This window comes from Alexandromys fortis, unplaced genomic scaffold (assembly GCF_014885135.2).
Source record: "Alexandromys fortis isolate MF-2015 unplaced genomic scaffold, M_Fortis_MF-2015_v1.1 scaffold_69, whole genome shotgun sequence".
NCBI lineage: Eukaryota > Metazoa > Chordata > Mammalia > Rodentia > Cricetidae > Alexandromys > Alexandromys fortis.
This window is the reverse complement of record NW_026067951.1, coordinates 8,516,177-8,540,887: the sequence shown is the minus strand read 5'-3', so window position 1 is coordinate 8,540,887 and position 24,711 is coordinate 8,516,177. Positions and strand designations below refer to the sequence as shown.

The window sequence follows — 24,711 nt, the reverse complement described above, 5'->3', positions numbered from 1 at the left end:
AAACTATTGCAGGAACCCCAGTCTCACTGGCAGCCTCCAGGCTCTCACTACAGTTTGTTCCCACCCTTTTAGAGCACCTGTCCTCCATCGACCCCATAATCCCCTGCTCAAAAGAGCATCAAGTCTTTCAAGGAGAAAGGCATCCACTAACATCTACCTCCATATGTGATAAATGGCACCAAAGTGATTCCTAGGACACATTTGAAGAAAGGGAATCACCAGAGCCAGGCCTGCTTTGTGGTGCATGACTTTAATCCCAGCACTTGGGAGGCAGATCTCTGGCAAGGCTAGCCTGGTCTACTTGGAGAGTTCTAGGCCAGCCAGTGCTACACAGTAATTCCCTGTCTCAAGGAAAGGAGAAGAAGAGGAAGAAAAAGAGAATATAGTATTTCTCAACATCTTACCTCTCAGATATTGCTATTTTTGAGCTTTTAGAGACCATTACCCTTGCTGAGGCAACCTAAATACCCAACAGTCAGGAGGCAACTGAAGCTCGATCGTATCTTTAACAATGAATAATTGTTTAACTGGGTATGGTTGCTCACACCCTCCTGCAATCCCAGCACCTGGATGCTGAGACAGGAGTGTAATGAGTCATTCCTCACCTTCTGCCTTGCTTGAGTCTCACAGTCTCTCTCTCTCTCTCTCTCTCTCTCTCTCTCTCTCTCTCTCTCTCTCCCTCCTCGTTTTCCCATCTCTGATCTTCTGGGATTCTGCCATCCCTGCCTCTCATCCCACCCTATGTGCTATGCATCTTGCTCATATGAGTTCAGGCCCTCCAATCTGGGTGGCAAGTGTTTTTACCCACTAAGCCATCTCCTCAGTGGTTACCCTTCTGTTTATTTTTGGTTTTGGATCTTGCCATATAACACAGATTGTCCTTGCACTAGAGATCCTTCTGCCTCAGAGTGCTGGGATTATAAGCAAGCATTCTCCACCAGATTTGGTGGGAATTTACTGTTGATTCAAATTAAAACATGAATGAAGACTCAGAATAATTAGTGAGCTACAGAAGCCACATAAGAAAGAGTGCATGCAGTATAATTCCATTTATATAAAATTCTAGAAAGTGCAACAAATCTACAGGAAAAAGACAGGACATTGCAGAGTAGGGCAGGGGATAAGGATTGTGAGGACACAGGGAACTTGGCAGTAATGACCATGTCCCTGTGTTGATTATGGTGACGGTTTAAAGAGTGTACACTTTTATCTTGAAACTTAGTAAGCTGTACAATTTAAATATATGCAGTTTATGGTCAGTTACGACCCAATATGGCTATTCTTAAAACCAAGATTCAGGTGCCAGCTGATGGCAAAAGCGTCCTAAGGTCAAAGAGCAAGGCTTCCCTGAGCCTTCCCTCAGGCAAGAGGGAGGTGCTTCCTCTAGGCAGAGCCAGGCTGAGCAAGACTAAAACTACATTCACTTTCAGACTGAAATAGCTGCAGGCTATTTCTGGTTATTCAGGATCACTCCTTTCTATGCAGTTCAAAGGAATTTACCAACAAAACCCAGCTTTACAGATGGAGGGTGGTGACCCTAGAATAATAGCCTTGGGAAAATGAAACCCCGTAACACCCCTACAGAGCCAGCCCCAGGAGCAAGTGTGAGTAGACCGGCTATGATGGAGTCCCAAGGAGACTGGATTGGACGCCCCAAACCAAGAAGTCTCGCTTTAAAACACCCTTGGGGATAAGTAGTTGCTAACTCACTGGGAAGTCCATGGATGACCTTCAGTGAGTCCTCGCGCCCTGCCCCCCCCTGCCCCCCAAGTCAGGCGCACATTTTGCAAGTATGTGCTTTCACGTACATTTCTGTACAGAGAGTACATAGATTTTTATCAGACTCTTAAGAATTTCATGATTATAAGAAGATGAAGCGTCCCGTGATGGGACATGACTAGATCCATCTGTTCTTTCTCTTTCCTTACAGACTTACAGGAACAAAACTAGGGTCTCACTCCTTCTTCCCGATGAGATTAGACTTAGGCGACACGTTCTGGAACACATAACACCCCCTCTTTCCTGGGAGCACAGTCTGCTCGCCTCTCCAACCATCCCCAGCTTTCTGCACACTTGAGAACTGGGAGTTGTTTCCCAGCGTTCAGATATGCAACCTACCCCACACATTTTCTTCCACCCGCAACGCAGCCCTTTGCCCGGTGCCTTTCATCTAATTTACTTTGACCTGAAAATCGTTAGTTTTTCCTCGAGCCCCTCCTGGAACCCCACACATCGGCAGGACACCCCATAGCAGCGCGTGTGGGCTGGCAGAGGCACTCTCACACACGTCTCCAAGTTCCAAGCTCTCGCCGAGCTTGTCAGACCTGCTCTCCTCCCTAAGTCTCCGAAACGTCAGTGGGGTCGCTCGACTCCTTTGAACAAGCGACTCGGCAGCCAGCCTGGAGCAAGACAAGGGGCTCTCATCTTTTTTTTGCGCTCTCCGCGGCTACCTACCTCCACGTGTCCTGAACCCCACAACCCCCACGCCCCTCCATGATCCTCTCCAGCTGGACTTGAGTCCTGTGAAGTCGTGACCCCCACGGGTCAAGTTCAGCCGGGTGTTCAGGTCCCCCTCTACTCCCCTGTTTGGACTCAAGACGCTCCCTACCCGGTGTCACCCGCAGCGGGAGCAGCAGCAGCAGCAGTAGCAGCAACACCTGGAGGGCGTGGACTCCACAGCCCGAGAGCTGCCGCGAAGTCATGGCCGAACGTCCCTCGCAGTGCCCCACCGGGACGCAAGGCTGGGGTCTCTGGGAGGTAGCGAGCTCAGCTCCAGGACCAGCCGGCAGCCAGGAGCATTCGCTTTCGCTTTTGCTTTAGCCCCCGGGGTTGCAAAGAGGTGCGAAGTGGTGACAGATCTGTGACTCAGCATCCCCACCCCTGCTTTGGAAGAAGCCCCGGCGGCCGGCAGGGACACCCCCTCCTCAGGGAGGCTGCTCCTGTCCCCCGCAGCGCGGGGCTCTCACCTGGACAAGCCGGGCGATCTCCCTTCTCGCTCCTTAATGTTGTCTTCACTGCACCGGCAAACTCCTCTGGTCTGCTCTGCAGCTTTTTGCGCACACCTAACTTCAACCTTGTCCACTTGTCACTTGCCCTGGCTGCTGGCCCTCTGTTATTCCGATTGCAACTTTCAGAAGTCAATCTCCAGGTAGCCCCGAGACTGACTGTCCGTGCTCTGCGTCCCTGGGCGACTGCGGAGGTGTCGCCCCAGTGCGGCGGTTCTGGGCAGACGGAGAATTCTACACCCAGGTCACTTTCCTGGTGCCCTATGGCCCCAAGAAAGGAGCACAGTCCTGGCTACCTGCCTTGTGGCGCTGGCAGTGACTAACGCCTGCCCAGGCCCAGGACACTCTGCCTTATTCCGGCTGCACCATTCCACCTCAAGACTATGCCAAGTGTTTGAGCTGGGAGAAGAAGCGTAGAAGGAAAGGGATGAGGAAAAGGGGTAGGAAAAGAAAGAGAAGGAGGAGGAGGAAAGGGGAAGGGAGACGAATAGGGAGGAGGAAGAAATGTGTAGAGAAGAAGGAAGAGGGAGGAGGAGGGGGGAGGAGAAGGAGCAAGGAAGGCAAGTTAGTCATCTTTCTATTTCACATTCAATTTCTTTAGGCAATAGACAACTGTTCAGAGACTAAGAAAACCGTGTGTGTGTGTGTGTGTGTGTGTGTGTGTGTGTGTGTGCGCGCGCGCGCGCGCGTACACTCACAACTTTCTTGGAATTTGAAGTCAAGCCCCATGCTGTGGAGGTCCCGATCAGGCCCTGGGAAAACACGTGGGAGAGCAGCTCAGTCAGAAATGCCCCTATCTAGATGTAGATGTGATGTCAGGGAGACAGACACACCCGAGTTTTAGTCTGCAGGTCCTTAAATAAAATCTGACACCATTTGAGGCAATTGAAAGAATGCATGTAAATTTTGTTTGGAAAAAATGCAGTGATGTGTGATTGAAGTAACCTATCTTCTAGGCATGGTAGGAAAAGGTGAACACTCTATACCTGCTCCCTCTTCCTTAAAAAGTTTTAAGGTTAGCGCAGTAAATATGAAATATGCCCAATAAAAATTCAGAAAGAGGATCAGAAACCACACCTTCCAATCTCTTATAACCAATTAAAGAGTCGGAGAGTTGGTTCGGTGAGTAAGAGTATTGGAATCTTCCAGAGGACCTGAGTTCAGTTCCCGTACCCACACAGGGCTTGCCACTATCCATAATTACAGTCTCAGGGCATCCAGCTCTCTCTCCTGGCCTCCCAGGCCTTGTGTACACAAGGTGCACAGATATACATATAGTCAAAACACTCATGCACATAAAATAAAATGAAAAAATTTAAGTATAATGAATGCCGGCATTTGTGTGCTTCAAACTTACAAACACTTCTTTTTCGATGGGCATTTTCAAATATCAAAAGCAAGAAGTAGCCAGGCACGGTGGTACGCACACCTGGAGTCCCAGCACATGAGAGGAGAAGACAGGATCAGAAGCCAGCCTCACCACACAGCAACTTCACTGCCAGCTTGGGTGGTCACATGAGAGTCTGTTAGTGATGGGGGGGGGGGGCAGGAACATCCTAGTGTTACCCTCAGCAACCTGATCAGTATCCTTAATCTTTTAGAACCAACCTGGGATCTGCGGCTTCAGTGCAGAGAAGAGTGCCGCGCCTGGGCAATATAGTGCAGAGTTCAAAGCTTCCAAAGAGGGCTCAAAGAAAGAGGTGCTCAGAAAGGGAAAAAGCTCACCCCAGAACATAGGTGTGGGGTTCTCTAAGAGGGAGCTGTCTCTACAGTAGCCACACAGGGAATTTTGTGTTGGATGTTGAAACTTTTTTCTTCAAAGAGAAGCTGAGGAACCTATTGAAAAGTCTAGGTTTAGATTATAGAAAGGCAGGAGACCTTGGCTGCACAAAGCCAACAATCTTCCTGAGATTCTGCCACCATGTCCAGGGTGGAGGAATGAGACCGGACCCCAGATCACACACACTCACGCTTTAAGCCAGGTTCACTACTCTTTTAATATAAAATATCTAACATGAAAGGAATGATATTTCTATGTTGGCAACGTTTACAGAAAATATCAGTTGTGTTGGAATTCATGTTTCTTAGATGGTAAAAGCTTTAACCAATGAGGAACGCCTTCTCCTTCTTATGGTCCCCTAATTTTCTTTTGTCTTTCTAGCCTGTCTCTCAAGCCTCTTTCTAAAAAAAAAAAAAAAAAAAACTAAAAGCCAAAATCAACACAAAAAGGCAGAGGGTGTAGTTCAGTTGGATGAGCGCTTGCCTAACATGGATGGCACATGCTCACAGTCTTAGCACTGGAGACAGGCGGTGGGAGAATCAGGAGTTCAAGGTCATCTTCACAAACCAAAACAAGCAGGGTACCACAATTAAACCCACCCACTCATCGCCCATACAGATGGTGGCCACAGGAAGTCTACGATTTCTCTTCTTTAAAATTATTTATTATGTATACAGTATCCGGTCTGCATGTATACATGAAGGCCAGAAGAGGGCACCAAGATCTCATTGTGGATGGTTATGAGCCGCCAGATAGCTGCTGGAAATTGAACTTAGGACTCCTAGAAGACAAGTCAGCGCTCTTAACCACTGAGTCATCTCTCCAGCCTCAGAAGTCTACTATTTCATCCCAGCAGGAGCAACCCCTCCATTTGAGGCCCACCTGATGTCATTTCATTCCTCCCTAAATATGTAAGCAAGTGTGTAGGGATGAAAAGGTAAAATGAAAAATTGACAATGTTTCTTAGTAACATCAAGTACATTCAGGTTTTATTGAATGGATGAGAAAAAAATATAATCACTCTGAGATGAGTGTAGAGGTACGTGCCTGTAATTCTAGCACTTGGGGATAGGGGCAGGAGAGCCTTAGCTATGTAGTGAGTTCGAGGCCAAACGTGGGATATATGAGCTCCTATCATGCAAAAAGTCTTCTTTTTATAGTCTATGAAGTAGAGCTTTTTCCTATTATTGTTTTCAGAATTTTGTGATACTTGTGGAATATGAATTCAGAGGCGACACGACACAGTGTAGAAATCAGGCAGAATTATTACAGAATAGCATGAGGGACTCTCGAGGATGAGAGTGGACAGCTACCAAAGACATGTTTGTAGGAAAGCACTCTCGCAGGGTGAGAGCAGACAATGGCCAAAGAGGAAACGACACTCAGAGGGTGAATGTGAGCAACGGTCAGAGACACCGTGGTGACATGCAGCTTTAGACTACTTTCGTTGTTGGTGTTTTCTGTTTCTTTGGGTATTTTTGTTGTTGTTTTTTGGAGACAGGATTTTTTTTGTGTGTGACAGCCCTGGCTGTCCTAGAACTCGCTTTGTAGACCAGGCTGGCCTCGAACTCACTGAGATCTGCCTGCCTCCTCCTCCCAAGTGCTGGGATTAAAGGCGTGCACCACCACTGCCTGACTTTTTATACTACTTCTTTTTTTTTAATTAATTAATTTATTTATACAGTATCCTGCTTGTAGGCCAGAAGAGGGCACCAGATCTCACTATAGGTGGTTGTGAGCCACCGTTTGGTTTCTGGGAATTGAACTCAGGACCTCTGGAAGAGCAGTCGGTGCTCTTAACCGCTGAGCCATCTCTCCAGCCCCTATACTACTTCTTTTTTTTTTTTTTTTTCCAATACTACTTCTTAAACTTCCTTAAGAGCCTGAAATTTTACTTTGAAAGGGAAGTCTCTCCCCAGTGACTGTTACTGTGACTTAAGTCCTGAGTATTGTGACAAATGTTTTGTAAATTACATGCCCTTATATGTATATTGGGCTCTCAGGTTTGAAATATTTCATGGCTTAAAACAAGAGAAACATATTGCTTCTGTTTTAGAGACGAAAAGTCCAAAATCAAGGTTTAGTAGGACTGTGTAATCATGGTTTAATCGCCCCTCTTCCGTCATTTCATCATTAAAAATAATACGTTAGGACTAGGGAGACAGCTCACTGGGTCATGTGCTTGGTACACAAGCATGGGGACCAGTGTTCAGATCCCTAGAACCCAGGTAACAGCTAGGCATGACGGAACATGCCTGTAAAGCCAGCACTGGGAAAGAGAGAGAGAGAGTGAGAGTGAGAGAGAGAGAGAGAGAGAGAGAGAGAGAGAGAGAGAGAGAGAGATATCTCAGGGGCAGGCTGACCAGCTTGTCTAGCTGAAGTGGTGAGTTCTAGGTCCGTGAGGGACCCTATCTCAAATAAATAAAATGGAAGAGAGATTGAGAGAGGACATCCCAGTGTGTCAACCTTGACACATGCACACAAGCAGATGCGCGCGTGCACACACACGTGCACACACATGCACACACAAAACTCTTAATAAGTATCTTTGTACAAACCACCATTATGAATTTAAGGTTGTTTAGACTTAATTTTCTTCTGTAGATCCCAGTGGGCAGAGTACAGTTGTGAGCAAGTCCACAAACATTTAAATTTATTGAACTTCACCTTTGGGCTGAAGACTATAGACCAGCGGTAGAACACTTCACCAGCATACACAAGAGCCCGGATTCAAACCCCCCCCCCCCCCCCCCCCCCCCCCCCCCCCCCCCCACCCCCCCACCCCCCCCCCCCCCCCCCCCCCCCCCCCCCCCCCCCCCCCCCCCGCCCCGTACTGCTGGAACAAACAAGCATACAAACAAATTAATCCCCAATTTCTTCAATGACTTGAGAATCACTCAAAAGTATATGGCTCTGGCTCAAAATGTCTGCATAATTTCTTGGGGTATTGATTTTGGTTTTAGTTCATTATAATCTGATGGGATACAAATTATTACTTTATTATATTTTCTTTGTGTCTTTGTTGACTTGTTGTATGGCCCAAAATGTGATCTAGCTTAGAGAAAGTTCCAGAGGTGTCTAAGATGATAGCTTCTAGATAGAATATTGTGCAGTGATGTCAGTGAAGCCCATTTGCTCTATGATGTAGTTTAGTCCTGATGTTTATTCGCTAGTTTTATGTCTAGATAATATGCCAAAAAGAGCAGGGTATTAAAATTTACTATTCCTGTAGTATCTGGCGCTATCTGTTCCTTTACGTCCAGTAGTGTTGATTTTATACTCGGATGCACGAATGTTCGGACCATGTGTATTTACAATCACTGGACCTTTTTACATGAAAACAAATGTTTATTGTAGAGCATTAAAAAGAAAACGCAAAGTGACCACCTTTAACAAGCAAATAAAAACCCCATGCTGCTATAAACTGCCAATGACCTGGCAGCATGCAAATACTTCAGATTGAAGAAAACAGGCTCGGTTTTTATTAATTTACAAAGTGTGGTGGTTTGCATGAAAATGGCCCCCATAGGCTCAGAGGCAGTGGAACTATTAGAAGGTGTGGCCTTGTGGGAGGAGGTGTGGCCTTGTGGGAGGAGGTGTGGCCTTGTGGGAGGAAGAGTGCAACAGGGGTGGACTTTGAATTTTCAAGTGCTCAATCCAGGCCCAGGGTCTCTCTCTTCCTGCTGCCTGCCTGTCTAAATGTAGAACTCTCCTCTCCTTCTCCAGTGTCTGCTTGCATACCACCAGGCTTTCAGCCATGATAATAATGTATTAAATCTCTGAACTGTAAGGCATCCTCAATTAAATGCTTCCCTTTGTAAGAGTTGCCATGATCATGGTGTCCCTTTACAGCAATGGAAACTCTAAGACACACATACTAAATTATTTTAGCAAACATGGCCTGACATGATTTTATAACTTTACAACTTGAACTACAATATAAATAAATATAAGAATAATATAAAAAAAAACCATTTATTTATAGGAGTCAATCAAACTCATTCACTGGAGAACTAAGAAAAAGTTGAGCCCGACAGTAGCGGTACACACCTGTAATCCCAGCACTCGGGAGGAGGCAGCGGCAGGTGGATCTTGATGAGTACCAGGCCAGCCTGGTCTACAAAGTGATTTCTAGGACAGCCAGAGCTGAAATACAGAGGAACCTTGTCACAAAACAAAAACAAACAAAAATCGATGTTAGTAGCTGATAGATAATGCATAAAAGTGCCCTTTAGATCACAGTAAGGAAAGAGGTTTATTGAATACATTGTAAGGGGATGGCGAGCACCACCTACAGATAACAGTTCTGGGTGGATGGTGTGCACTTCTGAAAGGTTTGTGTGGGTGACTATAATTCCGTGCACTCTGCCATGCAGACCTGAGTCACACAGTAAGGGCAGGTCCTAGTGGACAGGGTAGTTGTCAACGGGGTACAGGGCTACAACTCTGTGGTGCCAGGGTACAGCATTCCAGGGCTAACAGGCTGAGACTCCTGATCCTAGCTTGTGTAAATTCCTCATGGGAACCAGTTTCATATTTTGGTCTTTTATCAGTGACCATCCCTCTGCCTGTACAGATAAAGATATTTTGCATTTGTAAAAGGTCGGTGCGAAGGACAGGCAGGAAAGGGAATGTGTGATGTAAGACAGAGCCAGGTTTTCTTTGGAAGAAAAGCTACAGAGACAGTCTTTGTAGGAACCAGGGCTCACAGTTCACTAGCAAGCTGGATCATTATAGGACAGAAGGAGGGTCAGGAAAGGAAGTTAAAAAGGTGTTTGTTTGTTTGTTTGTCTTACGGTTGACCATCGGTAGGAGTAGACAGTGACTTAAAGAATGCTAAGTGATCAAACAATGCATATTAATTTGTGTCATATTGTTATTTTTGTGGTGTTTGCTTAGACCTCCTTTTTCATTTTACAAAGACTTGTTTCATGGAATCTAAGCTGCTCACTTGGTCTGCTTAGAAAATCAGAGGCAAACAATGGCTTACATTTTAAAATAGTCTCCTTGCTCCAATTCCACCAAAGATAATGTGGAAGCAGATCCGCTTGTCTTGCTGGTAGGTTTATATGGTGCTGTAGTCTTTCAACTTCTTAACTCATCCCTGATTCTGGCCGCTGGGTGCAAACACAAGAGTAGCAAGTGGCTTGGAAGACACATACTATGGGTACAATTAGTTTTATTATTACTTTCAATGTGTTTCTTTGTATAGGTGTTACATAGGGTCCTGAACGGAAGAGTAGGATGGGCAGGGATCCACACAGGGAAGATGGAGAGGCCCCAGCTAGTCCACACAAGGTATCAGTCATCCATGGCCCAGGGCATCTTGCTCAGCTACATGCCTCTTTTTTGACCTCTTTTGATTAACTGTTCTGAAATCGTCTATTACCTGTGATCTCTTGAGTGTGTTTACTTTTATCTTCAGACCAAAGTATTCCTTCCAGTATTCTCTGTAAGGCTGGATTGGTGGTCTTAAATTTATTTAATGTTTTTTTAATAGGAAGTTTTTTTCTCCTTCAATTTTAATAGATAGTTTTTCTGGATATAATAGTCCATAAGCCCACTGGTGTAACAATGGCATGAATGTTATAAAAGTAATCAACTATTTTCTGACTGGATTTAAAGCCTACTCCACAATATGAAATCCATGCCTGGTACCATTTACTGGGCCAAAATTAATGGTTTGGTTTGATCATAGGACCTGGGGGAGAATCTAGTACTTATTCTGATAATTGTACATAGTAATAAACCATCTTCTAAGTTCTATTCTTTATACATGGAGATTAGAGCATTTTCCAACCCTCGTCAGAGAAGTTTCTTTTTGCAGTAAGTAGCAAATAATACAGAGTACACAACTGGCCAATGTGCAGAGAATAAGAGACTATCATATAGTGCTCAGTTCTAAATAGGACATCTTCATCACACCTCTCCCCCAAGGCTCAGGGATCACCAGAGAAGGGGAGATGGAATTGTTTTAAGAGCCAGAGGGACTAGACATCTGCAGAGAAACAGTATTTCATGGACATGATAGTGCAGTTGCACACATGAACTCACAATTGCAGAAACTGCATACACAAGTCCTGTGAAAAATCAAGGCAGCCACAATACAAGCATGGATGGGATCTCATGAAGTCCCACCTCTGTCCCCCCTTTAAGGATATGAGTCCTAAGAGGCTTACTCATGAGTCAGTGGTATTTTTTAAAATTATACATTTCTTTACAAATAAGCAGAGTATAAGCTACTACTGAGGCACTATCAGGATGAGTTTGGAATTTTGCTATACTTGAAGGCACCTTCAAACCACATTTTAAGACATCTCTTTTAATCATGGAGCCTTCAGAATGTCCTTGCTCAAATTAATTTTGTTTCAGTTTTCTTCTTCATAATTGGCACTATTTACCTATTGTTCTCACCAAGTTCTAATATTTTCTTGTTGTTTCTTCATTTGACACATCAGGTTCAACTCTTCATCTTCTTGTGCTTTTGTCTTAGTCACTATTCTATGGCTGTGAAGAGACACCATGACCAAGACAGCTCTTACAGCAGAAAGCATTTAATTAGGGGCTTGCTTCCAGTTTCAGAGGCTTAGTCCATTATCATTATGGCATGGATTATGGTGGCACACGTGGGGTTGAAGCAGTAGCTGAGATCCTGACCCCATAGGCCAAGAGAGAGTGATAGTGGGCCTGGCTTATGCTTTGAAACCTTAAAACACTCCCCCCAGTGACACTCTTCCTCCAATAAGGACACACTTACTCCAACAAGACCATATCTCCTAACCCTTCTAATCCTTTCAAATAGTGTTACTCTCTACTGACTAAGAATTTAAATATATGAGCCTATGAGGTCCATTCTTATTCATATCACCATGTTTAATTCATAGTATTCATCTGAAACATTAATTTCTCAGTTCTGGGATTAAGAACTGAGGAAGTTATTATCTGAATAACTCTTGTGCTAGTTCTCTTCTGTGTCAATTTGACACAAGCTGGAATCATTTAGTAAGATTCAGTCTGTGAAGGAATGACAGTTTGTGAAGCATTCTCTTGATTGATGATTGATGTGGGAGGGCCCAGCTCACTGTGAACAGCAGCAGTATCCCACACAGGTAGTCCTGGGTGCTGTAAGAAACTAGGCTGATAGATCCATGGGAAGCAAACTGATAAGCAGCCTTATCCATGGTCTTTCCATCAGTTCTTGCCTTGAGTCCTTGCTCGGACTTCCCTTCATGGTGAACTATAAGCTGTAAGACTCAATAAACCCTTTCTTCCCCCAAGTTGTTCTCAATTATGGTGTTTATCACAGCAACAGAAAACAAACTAGAATAGCATTCTTCCACAGAGAAGATCTTCACCTAATAGGAAACTTTGCTCTTTCATGAGCAAACTCTTTTTCATTAACATCGAGAAAAATCTAAGTTTCAGTGCTCTTTAAGAATGTTCCTTTCTTCCTCTTCTAGTTGGTTCTTGGTTTCAAAGTTCATGAGCTTCAAGCATACCAAATCATTTGACAACTTGGTCTGGTGCCTGGCCACCATTCTAGCTGTAGCTCTGGTCATGAGCTATGCATACGCTTTATGGCTACATAACACTTTATGTATTATTATCTTTCCTGTTAATTGTATGTGTTGACTTTCATTTTGACTGACCAACTTTGACTTAAAGTCCACTTTGTCAGACACCTATATGCCTGCTCCAGCCATCTTTTCCTTTTTAGCCTATGTGTGTCTTTGACAATGAGATTTGTTTCTTACAGATAACAACCAGCCAGTCTATTTTTTTCCTTTTAACTACAGAGTCTCACTTTGTAGCTCAAGCTGACCCAGAACTCATTGTATAGCTGAGATGCCTATAAACTCATGACAGTTCTCCTGGGTCAGCCTCCAAATTCTGGGATTATAAGGGTAATGTCTTTTATGTCTGTTTTAGAATTAGAAAGTTAAAGCCATTTATTTTACAGTTATCATTGAGAGGTATGTCAGGGGCCATAGGCCCCAACATAGAAACTATTTTTCCCTAACTGGACTGGTATGGAGGAGCGAGAAATAACCAGACACAGTTCACACAGTCATCAAGGAAGGGCATCTCAGGCTCCCTCCCTCCTGAAGATCTACCCACATTTATTTTACAAAACACCTTTTATCCCCCAGGTAAACCAAGGTGGAAGCTCATTAATATTCTCTTTCAAGAGGAGGGGGGGGATGTGGGGCTAGGGAAACACCTGTAATTTAGTCACCTGCTTTGGCAAACACCTCTCCCCAGGCCATCTACATTTTTTAAGAAAGGAGAAAGGAGCAATACATCCTGGCCTTTGTTAGTTGGCTATCTTACTAGTTTGACAGGGTTGCATCTGCCTAGTGGCCAGTGAGCCTACCTGTAAATTATTTTATATTAAATATGGGCCCACAATCCACTCTCTCTTATTAAATTTTAATAATCCCTGTGCTTCTGCAACAGGACAGATGGGTCACGCCTGGCTTGGGCAAAGTCTTCTTGCTATTACCCAAATTTTCTCGTCTTTGGAAACCAGCATTTGTCATATGCGAGCTCCTGTCTTAGGCATCTGGGGAGCAGAAGCTTTAAACCCGTTATTGACTGTTGACCTCTGTAAAGAAAAAAGATTAGTGGAGAGAAATATACTTTCAGGCCCTGTGTCTCAATAGCCATACCTTTTGTCAGGATAAATCATAATGCTTTATGAATAATTATGCTCTCAAAGGCTATAGTCTCCTATTTTAAAGGACAGTAGAATTGCCGGAGTTAAAATTTTTTTTTTGTTGTTGGTTTAGAGCATCACTTAGATCTAACATTTTTAGCATAGGCATCAACTCTCAACATTCATTGTCATAATCTCTTTTTAGTAATTGTCAATAGTAACAAGTCACAATAATAATTTTTTCATGTCATTGGTCAATACTGAATTTCTATCTTTTTTGTATCATAATTTCATATTTTGTCGGTCAATACCAACTCTCCAATTATCTTTTCCTTTATTATAATTTCATATTCTTTTTGGTCAGTACCTCAGTATTTAGCACCATTGGTCAATACCAGTTTTTTTTCTCATCATCTTATATGTAGTTGTAAAGGATTTTCCCCATGTGGGCCACTAAACATTTATGAACATTTTTATACCTACTTTGAGATAGTATGATGTGTTTTCCTTGTAGCTTACGTATCCCATAAAATGCCTTCTAGGATTTCTTTAAATTTGTAATTGTTAATTATGATTGTCAACCTGATTGGATTTAGAATCACCATGGAAACACACCTCTGTCTGTGTCTATGAAGATGCTTCTGGAAAGACTTTACTAAACAGGGGAGATCCACCCTGAACGTGGGTGGCACCACCTTTCATCCCTGCTTTCTGATTTTAGATGACCCTACCTTCCACATCTCTTGCCTTCCTTCCCGGTCAGGATGGGCTGCATCCGCTAGAACAGCAATCCTGAATAAACCCTCCTTCCCTTAAGCTGTTTCTTCTGAAGTGTTTGCTCAAGAAAGCAATGCAGAATTGTAGCAGATGTTTTCTCTTTCAAAACAGCTAACCCCAAGATATCGCCAGGGATGGGCATTATTGACAAGGGAAGGAAAAGGCTACGACTCCCAAATATGTCCTTTGTGGAGCAAAAACACCACATGTGTTTTTCCTAAGACAAGGGAGCAGATTGGCCTAAGAACCTCAAGCCAGAATCATATTTTAGATTCATAGCATTTAATATCTGATTCTAAACTTTTGGTCTACAAGGTGTCCTCGTTTGAACTTTGTCCCCCAAGTTTGTTTCCTTTACACTTCAGTAATTTCCTAAGTCAATTATTAACTCAATTAGTACTTGGTTTAAAATTTGGCCTGTGTGTTCTTATCCTCTCTTCTTTAGGTATTTACTGCTAGAATTCCAGCAGTCAGGCACTCTGGGAAGGACAAGGGAGGAGGCTATGTCTAGTCACACATTACAGGACAAAGCCTCACTTCCCTTTCTGTCCTATGTGTGTAAAAATGTCAAAGATGCTTTATGATGGAGAAAGAGTATAGCAGGCAACAGCATCCTGCAGATTCAATTCCCAGCAAGGATGCCCACTGGAGACACAGTTTCCTGTGGGCTTATGGCAGGGTTCTGAGCACCTTCCTTATTAATCCTCAGGAAGGTATGCCTGTTCATGCTCTCAGCTAACCATTTCTCTCACGAGTTGGGCAAGTGGGAACATTTGGTTCTTGTTTGGACCACATGTACCAGAGGAAAATTCATAGGGATGTTTCTAATTCTCCCCTTGCTTTCCTGTTTCTAGTCTGGAGGACTTGCATTTGTAGTGATTTGTCTCAACATACAAGTAGACACTGCTAAATTGTCAGGGATCTCAGTTTAACAGGGAACTGTGGATTAGAGCTACTTTTCCTCCTCAAGTCACAAAGCATTATAAGAAGACTGAAGCTTTGGTCCACCTCACTCACAGTGAGACCGCGAGTGGGTAGGAAGGAAACCAGTTCGGTTTGTTTCCTGTTCCTCCACTTTTCTGGTCACACATCAGGTGGAATGTTTTTCAACACAGCAGATTAACATCTAGTGATTTTATGTTCCCAAATCCATGCGTAGGTGGTTACAAGGGACACGCACACCATTGGGTTCCTTGACTTGTGAGCTGAAAAGCAGAATATCATGCATCACCAGCAAGAGAGCATGTAGGTGTACTCACAGGGTTTCCAAACCTGCATCTCCATGTATGTGGACCGGAAGTTCCCTTCATGTGCATTTTCCACTAGGGTTCAGGTTTATCTAGGCTCTCTGGCAGCCTACGGGGCAGAATTTAGGACTCTAATTGCAGTTCTGGAGAAGAAAAGGGGAGGATTAGAGGATTCCCTAGCATCAGTCTCAGAATTTTATTTTATACTTTGATTTGTCAGACTGCTTACCTAATCTGCACTAGGCCCAACGTTTTATTTCCAGCATTGCATAAATGAAGCATGGTACTGTGTGCCTGTAATCCCAGCACTCAAGGGGTGGAGACAGGAGGACCAGAAGTTCAAGGGTTTCCTTCAACACATAGGAAGTTTAAGGCTCAATAAAAAAAAAAAAAAAAAAAAAAGTTTAGAGCTGGCTGTGTTGATGCACGCCTGCACTTTCAGGAAGCTGAAATGGGATTGCAAGCTCAAGGCAGGCTTAAGCACCATAATGAAGGCCTGTCTCAAGCAACAAAATTACCAAATTTGTAGATTTTTTTTCTATGTCACCAGTAGTGTTAAGTTTATCCAAACACAACTTAGCTTCATGAAGCCTGTATCTCCAGCTTCTGCCTCTAGTTTTTCTTTTCTTCCTATAAAGGTTGTGTGTGTGTGCGCGCGTGCGTGTGTGTGTGTGTGTGTGTGTGTGTGTGTGTGTGTGTGTGTGTTGGGAAGAAACCTGTACTATGGTGTGCATGTGGAGTTCAAAGGATAAGTTAATGGAGCCGGTTCTCTATTTCCAAGCACGTGGGTTCCAGGGATTGAAGCCAGTCATCAGGCTTGGCAGCAAGCACCTTTGCCCACTGATCCATCTCACTGGTCCCTTTCTATAAGGTTTTGATGGAGGACTAAGGGGCCAGACTGGAAAAAAAATAGCCCACAAATCTTTAATATTGCATCAGAAGAGAAGATGTATTTTATCCCTTACCTCTTGAAGTGTGGCCTGGAAATCAGAGGAGGCGCTTTGGAACGGCTCAACAGCCTTCTCTCTTGCTGATTCTTGACTTGCCCAGAAATCTCATCTGATGGGAATATCTCCATATGACCAACAATTTCCAGACATCCTCCAGGGGTTTCTATAAATCTTTCAAGGTTGTTGTAAATTGATTACGTCTCCAAAGACAATTAAGGGAATAGTCCAATTAGGAGGGCGATCTCATGCCGTTTCATCTTGTGTACTGAGCTTCTGGAGGCAAATGCTCAGACGAAAGTCATGTACTTTAAAACGAGTAGTTACTTGAGTCGGCTCTTGGATTCTCTTTTTAGTGGAGATATTTTGGTGTTACTATTACAACAAGAGAAAAATTTTGGAGTGGGAAGAGGGTATGTGTCGATCTGATGGCAGCACAGGTGTTAGTGACTGTTGGTTTTGTTATACCAAGGGAAAAGTCATAGTGGCCTCCAGCAGAGTGGTGTATCTCGCCAAAATATAGTCCAATACAATCAGCTATGTTGCGATTCCTCCTGGCACCAGACAAATGCCTAGATTTGTGTCCTGGGTTTCTATCCTGCTGTGGTTCTAGCTCCCACTACGAAACCATGTGCCTGCCAATGAGAAGAACTAAGAGAGGAAATGCAGCTCACATTCTCAAGGCACAGCCCAGACATCGCACATGTCACGTCTACTCCTAGCTCTGTGTTCGAAACATAATCACATGGTCACATGTAGCTGCAAAGAAGGCTGGAAAAAGGCATCATGAGCTTGGGAGAAAGATGTTGTTCTGTTTTACTTTTACGTTGCTGTGATAATTATCATGCCCAAAGCAGCTATGGGTAAGAAAGGGTTTATTTTAGCTTATAGTTCCGGGTCACAATCTTATCATTGAGGAAATCAAGGCAGGAACCCAAGCAGAAAGTGAAGCAGAAGCCGTGGAAGGACACTGATTGCTGGCTCACTCGCTGGCTCATGCTTAGCTACTTTACTTATATGACCCAAGTCTACCTGCCTATGGATGATGCTCCTCAGAGTGCTGGACCTTTCCCATATCAATTGTCAGAGAAGACAATCTGATCAAGGGGATTCCCTCATCCCAGGTGTCTTGGTTGTGCCAAGTTGACAGTATAAATGAATTAGAACACCAGCAAGATATGATCTTCTAAAATCTTGAACCATTAGTACCAGTGGAAGGAGGGAAGAATGGGTTTAGGGTGCCATAGCAATCTCCGTCATAAGGATTGATTTTCCACTGTTATACACCCCATTCTTGATAATTCCAACATCTCAGCTGTACCTGAGTGTGACTGTGCTACTCCCATGAGCCTCCAAACCGTGTCTTGCCTTTGTCTTGGTCACCTTTTTCATCACTAGGATGAAAGAGCCGACAGAGGTAACTTAGGGGAGGAGAGGTCGGCTTTGGCTCACAGTTTCAGAGGGTACACTCTACAGTGGTAGGTAAGCACAGGGGAGTGAGTCTGTGACAGCAGAGGTGTGTTGTGGAACTCCTCACATGGTGGCCTCATGGGAGAGTCTTGAGAAGGAGACTAGAAGCAAGGCTGGACTGTTACCCTCAAAGGTTTACCTCCAAAAGCCTGTCTCCATGAGCAAGGCCTCACCTCTTAAAGGTTGCATAACCCAAACAGCTCTGCTAGCTGGTGTTGGAACATATGAGCCTGTGGAGGACATTTCTGATTCAAACCATACCAACTTTTGAGCAGAATTTGTAAGATCTTGTCTATGTTATTAAAAATTATTAAAACCATTAAAAACTCCTGAGGATCCCAAAAGGCTTTCTTAATGTAAATGAGTTTCTATCAATATTAATCAACTTTAAAAACTAAAACCAAGAGAAATTTAAGACATCATTTATTAATTATTTTATAAACAACAAGATAAAATCCCTTATACATTAACACCAGAGTGATGACAACATTACACATGTAGATTCTAGAAAAATTCCACCATACACTTGTGAAGGAGAGTAAAACAGTTAAACAATATCTTAGTATTATCAGGAAAAAGTTTGTTATTATATCCCCATCTCCCATAATGAGCAAGGACAATACAATTCAATTTATTGGGCTGGAGAGATGGCTCAGTGGTTAAGGGCACAGGCAGGGGTCCAGTTCCTAGCACCTACATGGCAGCTCATGACCGGCTGTTCCAGCGGACCCAACATCTTCTTCTGGCCTCTCTGGGCACCAGGCACACATGTGGTAAACAGATGTACATTAAAATTTTAATTTTATGCAAGTAAGATTGTTTTTATGGAAAGAGTTGAGGCAGAGTTTTTGCTATGTAGGTCAAGTTGACCTCACACTTGCTGTGATCCTCCTGCCTCAGCTTTCTGAGTGCTGGGCTTGCAAGTTTGTGCCACTAACTACAGCTCTTTAGAAATAGTTTAACATTTTCTTTTCTTTTCTAAAATTAGTGATTTGGGATTCTATTTAGCTTTTTTTTCCCCCAAAAAAGAGTATATTTTAGAAAGGGGTGGGACCAAAGATAGGAAAAGTTTGGTTTAAACTTGGTCGTATTAAAGACCAAAAAGGGCTCTGTCTGACATTTGACTTCTCGTAACATTTTCCAGTTGTTTCAGAAATGAAAACTGATTGCTTAAGTTTCTTGTGAATCCCCAAAACACTGTTAGGTTTGAACATCTGGCTCAACTCACTTGAGAGGAAATCTTACAAGAAGAGATTGAACAAGAATGTTCTCGGGGACCTGGCACCAGAACCTGGTTGCTTTTGGTAGCAAGAGAAGGTGAGAGCACACAGAGAGAGCCTGGTGGTCCACAGAGTGTGGTCTAGAGATCAACATCAAGTCACCACCCAGGAACTTGTGAGAAACCCAAATTCCACACTTACTGACTCAGACTGGACTGGCCCGGCAGTCCGTTTCCTAAGGCTTTCTGGTGACTCTGAATTGGGAGATTTTGGAGGGGAATTATTTGCGGATGGCTGGGCTATCCAGTCTACAGTTAATCTTTGGTATAACCACCTCCTCTGTTTCCTTATTTCTTTCCTCCCTTCCATAAACATAGAAAGGATTCCTTGCTTCTCAGTGTTTTCATGACATGTACGAGGTCCGCGTCTACAAGCATCAACAACCCAGGCTAAATTTAGAGTGCAGTTGAAGACAGTCCCAAAGAAACCAGCTCTTAGAGTGGCCAATTAGGAAAGCATTAGACAAGTATGATTCATGTTCCGGGACCTAACCCTCTGCTCCTGACGTTGACCTTAGACGCGGGCTACCGAACATTGACCCTCCACTGTTCCCCACATCTTGACCCCTTTGCTTTGGTATTATTCAAAAACTGCTCATTCAAAGCTTCTGTTCTTTAGACATTCAAAACAGAAGCTTCAGCAGGAAGGGGGCTGGCTCCCTTCTAGGGCTGAGAGAACAACATACGGAGTCCTAGTTGCCAGCCCCAGTTGAATGGCTGATCAGTAAGTGATGACGTCAGAAGAGCCAGTGAGGCAACCAGAGGTGGATGAAGGAGCCACTTGACCAGGGTGAGCTTGTGAGAGCAGGGAGGGGGCATAGGGGAGGAGGTAGAGGAGGGAGGATGAAGGAGAACGAGGGAGGATGAGAAAGAGTATTTACATTAGTGCTAGGCTTTACGTAGACTTTCCAAACTGGGAAATTACAACGAAGTCACCCAAAGCTACTTTTTCTATATTCTATATGGCATAAAAAGGGTCCATGCCCTTCTAGCTTTCATCCACAGATGTCCACGAGAACAGAACACAACAGAACACAGAGTGCTGTGGGGTCCTCTCTCCCATTCTTCAATGGCAACGTCCAGTTTAGTGGTGGGGTTGCAGTTTCCTAATGTGCGGTTATAGCCTGTGACTTCAGAACTTTCTAGAATCCAAAGGATCAACAGGGGGCACCTGTTGAGTGAGTGTTTGACTTCTTTGATTTTGCTTGAGCTTCATGATTCCCATTAGCTTCTCCTGGCCTCCGACTGCTCCGACTTTTTTAGATGGTTCTTCTACTCTTCTTCCTAGGAGATTAACTCAGTCACAGCCACATGTATCATAGTACGACATGGTCCCCACCCAAACACACGTGAACCAAACAGTCTTCCACTCTAACGCTGAGATTCTAAGTTTGAATTTCACCTCAGAATCTCGCTACCTTCCAACCTGATGAAACCCAGCCTCAAGACATCCCCATCCCTCTACCTTCCACACACATGTGGTGTCAAGTGCCCTAGCTCCACCCAAAAACTAACGTTAAAAAACATAAAAAGAGAGGAAAATATTCACAAAACCAAACAGTTCAAAGGGCTGGGTGGTATCTGAATAGAACACTTGTCTGGCATGATCAAGGCCTTGGATCCAACTCCCAAAAATTTAAGCAATGTAAGCCAGCTATTGCACACTCCTAGCTCCTAGTAATTGTTCCCAAACAACCAAAATAACTCTAGCCAAGATCATAGTTTTTCAGTAGTTCAGAGGTAGGATTTCCAATTGGCCACAAGAGGGCACCATTAGGTGAATTAGGTCAGACACAGGGTCTTGTTATATAGTCCCAGGCTGGACTCCTCAGGGCTGGGATTTCAGGTTTGTGCCACGACACCTCTAGAGGTAAGGTTTTTATGTTTGGGTTTGTTTGTTTGCTTGCTTTTTTTTTTATCAAGTTCTTTGACCAGAGGGGTCATATTATGATTATCTTTCCATCTCCCTGATGGTACTGGAAGGTCTTATGAACTCATGTGGTGTTTACACACTTCCTTACTTCCCATCATGACCGTTCTAAGCTATCACCGCTCACAAAGAGCCTATCCTCTGGTTCTGAGTGTTTGGGTCTTCAAGCTCCCAAATGAAAGACTCTTGCCAGCTAGCTGCTTGCTCATCCTGAGCAGGGAGCAGATCTAACATGCACTGAGGCCCCTAGACTGCCAGGCATATGACATCATGCTTCATTCCCATAACCCCAAGAGACCACCTTAAGGAAATGGGTAGATTGCTAAGGCTATGAATAGCTCCTAGAACAACCACCTCTGGGGTGCTGTAGGAACTCCTTCAGCCAGTAGCCTTTAAGTTACCAGCCCAGAGTAGGCCAGAGGAACAACTTGAGAATGGAAGGAACTGAATTTCCACCTATCCACCTTATGGCTATGTTATTAAAGGATTTAAGAGTATCTGGGTTGGCCAGAACCTGCTTTGGCAGAGGGGCACACCCTTCACATTTGAGACTGTGAGATTAGTTTTAATTGTCCATTTAACACAATCCAAAATTTCTGGAAGGGAATTGTTCAATGGGGGGGTGACCTACACAAGGTTCCCATGGACTCTTCTGCAGAGGGTGTCTCCACTATGTTGATTGACCTGGGAAGGCCCAGCCTAAACTCACCCCCTGGGTTTGGGTCCCAGACTGTATAATATAAACAAAGAGAAAGTGAGCTGGGCTTGAGTGTGCATGCATGAATCCATTGCTCTCTGCTTTTGGTTGTGGGTGTGAGATGAGAAACCGCTTCAAGTTCTGGCCACCTTAACTCCCACACAGCCATGGACTACAACCAGGAACTGCGAGTCAAATAAACTCTCTGTCCCTTCCGTTGCTTTTGTCTGCGTATGTTATCACAAGCACAGGAAATGAAACTAAGCAGGGACGGAATATCTCACCCAGTTGACCCTAATGAGGACAGATTGGCTTTTCTCAAGATGGTTTTATATTCTTACCTCTTTTTAAAAAACAATTTAGATTTTTGCTATGCGATCTCATGTAGCCCAGGATGGTGCTGAACATCTGATTTTCCGGCTCATACCTCTTGAGTGCTGGGGTTATAAGTGTGTGCCATTATGCTCGATTTCTCCTGGTGCTGAGGTCAAGCCTGGGCTTTGCGAGCATGCTGGCACTCACTCTATCAACAAAGCTACAAACATCCCTAGGCATGTTATCTGTTTGTTTATTTTGAGACCTGTCTTACTACGTAGCTGAGGTTGACATGCTATTTTCTATTCAGCCCAGACTGCCCTCAAAATCAAACTCATGATCTTCCTGCCTCCAGACTTGAGTGCCAAGATGAAAGGAACGTGCCAGCATGCCCATCCCCCCATCCCCATGTGTGTGTGTGCGCGCGTGTGCAACTGTGTATGTAAGTGCCATCACATCCAGCTTTTGTTTGTTTGCTTTTGTTTTGTGTTTTACAAAGCTTTTCCCCAAAAGATGGAACTCAAGTGCTCCTGCTTGCACGGTAAGCCCTTTTCTGAGGGGTGTATCTCCCTAGGCTGTCAGCTGAGTTCAGGTTCTGGGCAGTGTTCATGCTGCCAGGGCAGAGACCAGACATTGGGGGTACTTAGTTGTTACAGCGTCAGACTCACCATCTACGCTGCCAGGTGAGCCCGCTCAGAAGAAGGATGCTGATGACCAGGAAGACGCAGCCGGCCACTGTCAAAAGAGAGGTTAGGTTGAGCACTGCAGTTATGCTTTGGAGGGGGTGTGTGGGTGTAAAGGAACTGGATCCATAGGGCGGGTGAGAAAATTCCATAGGTGAACAAGGACCTCCTGCACAGCTGGGGCCTACGGCATCTTTTTTCTGTAGGAATGGGGCTAGCCCTTGTCCTCTGGAGCAGACTGCAGCTGAAACTTGAGGAAGGCTCAGAGGACAGGCCTCACCAGCAGCTTTCCTCCATAGGGGAATGTTGAAACAAGATAAGAAATCCTAAACATATTGATATCTCCTGGAGGTGCTTGCACTCCCCAAATGCTGACTTGTGAAGGTTCCAGATTCTGCCATTTTTTTCAGTGGTCCAGGCAGCATTTTCTTTCCTCCTGCTAGGAACAGCTGAGGTGCTTATGGGCAATTTTATTTCTCTCTCTGGGTCTTGGCTTTGTCACTAAAGTTTGGTGGACTTTGTTCTTGAAGATGTATGTGAGAGGAAATGGTTTAGGGTGCTTTAAGGTTTAACTCTTGGGATACTCTTGGTTTGTTTTGATTGACAGAACCTAGAGTCACTTTAGAGACAAAACTCTGGGCATGTCTGTGTGAGATTATCTAGATTAGGTTAGCAGAGGTAGGGAGACCCATTCTAAAAGTCGACAGCTCCATTCCGTGGGCTGGAGTGTTAGGCTCCATGAGAAAGAAAGTGAACTGAGCAAAGCATCTCTCTCTCTCCTCTCCCACCTCATCTCCTTTTCTCTCTCTCTCTTTTATTTCTTGAGACAGGATCTCATTATTTACTCCTGGCTCTTCTGGAACTAGCTCTTGTAGACCAGGCTGGCCTCAAACTCACAGAGATCTGCCTGCCTCTGCTTTCTGAGTGCTGGGATTAAAGGCGTGCACCACTATAGGCAGCCTTTCTGTTTCTTAACTGCAGATGCAGAGTGACCAGTTGCTCAGTCTCCTCTGCCGTGCATCCCCCTAGTGATGGACCGGATCCTGGAACTGTCCTTCAGAACAAACCCTCCTTCCTTTGGTTTGTCTTGTCAAACATTTGGTCAAAGCAATTCTAAAGGTAGCGAATACAACTCCCAATACACCGCAGCTAATCATCCAGACGGTTCTGAGCAATGTGAGCATCAAAAGTCATCTTTTCTCCTTATAAACCTCAGTGAAAGGAGGGATCATTTCAGTAGGTCAGATTGCCCATGTCCTGGCATGCTGCCCTATCTGTCCACAAATGAAATGACTTGACCCACCTGCCAGCTGATACTCCATTGTCAGGATGAAGGTCTCCATAGTTGTTGCTGCGTCTGTGAGTGGCTGCAAGTCTGTGGAGAAGAGAGAGAAGGCTGAAACTCTCTCCTGGTACTATTCTATGTTTTCTGTTTAATTATTTTCACTTGTGTCTTCGTCCTCTTTACTAATTTTTATGATCCTCATGCCCCTACCCTGGTAAGTGGTATTTCTGTCGAAGCTGGTCTCCAGCACTCTATACTTACAAGGTAAGCACCTTACTAACTGAGTCATCTTCCCAGCCTGCCTTGCATTGACTGTGTTGCTATGGCCATGTTCTTGCTTTGGAGGACAGGAAGACAGCAAGGCCCAGCTTCCCCTCCTCATCTTATTCATTGCTGGAAAAGCTTGCATAGCCACTGCCTGTCCTTGCCTGATGGCCAAATGTCTGTTCTCGGACACTCTCTCCATACCTGTAGTGATGATGGGACAGGGAGTCTCACTCTCGGGAAAAGGATCTCTGCTTCCTTGAGAGTCTTCGCTGGCTGCAGAAAAGAAAACGCAATGAATTTGTAACGTAAGATGGAGCTATGAGATGCTAATGTTTTCTTACACCTGCCTTCAGCTTCTGGTTCCAGAAACACC

At 44.3% G+C, this 24,711-nt stretch overlaps 2 protein-coding genes across 4 annotated transcripts in view; both read right to left on the bottom strand.

Moving 5' to 3' along the window:
- Positions 1 to 2,876, bottom strand: part of Il15ra (interleukin 15 receptor subunit alpha) — a 28,913-nt gene extending 26,037 nt beyond the window's left edge. The window contains exon 1 of one of the 3 annotated variants that reach the window (XM_050150515.1): positions 2,609 to 2,876. In XM_050150515.1, the coding sequence (XP_050006472.1) occupies positions 2,609 to 2,702 (94 nt within the window). In that variant the 5' untranslated portion in view covers positions 2,703 to 2,876. The remainder of the gene's footprint in view (positions 1 to 2,608) is intronic. The other 2 variants (XM_050150516.1, XM_050150514.1) reach the window with 2 other exon arrangements.
- A 15,412-nt stretch (positions 2,877 to 18,288) lies between these two features.
- Il2ra (interleukin 2 receptor subunit alpha) overlaps positions 18,289 to 24,711 on the bottom strand; it is a 40,362-nt gene continuing 33,939 nt past the window's right edge. The window contains exons 5-8 of the mRNA XM_050150502.1: positions 24,540 to 24,611; positions 24,090 to 24,161; positions 22,772 to 22,838; positions 18,289 to 20,445 (exon numbers count right to left, since the gene is read on the bottom strand). Coding sequence (XP_050006459.1) covers positions 20,421 to 20,445; positions 22,772 to 22,838; positions 24,090 to 24,161; positions 24,540 to 24,611 — 236 coding nt within the window. The 3' untranslated portion in view covers positions 18,289 to 20,420. The remainder of the gene's footprint in view (positions 20,446 to 22,771; positions 22,839 to 24,089; positions 24,162 to 24,539; positions 24,612 to 24,711) is intronic.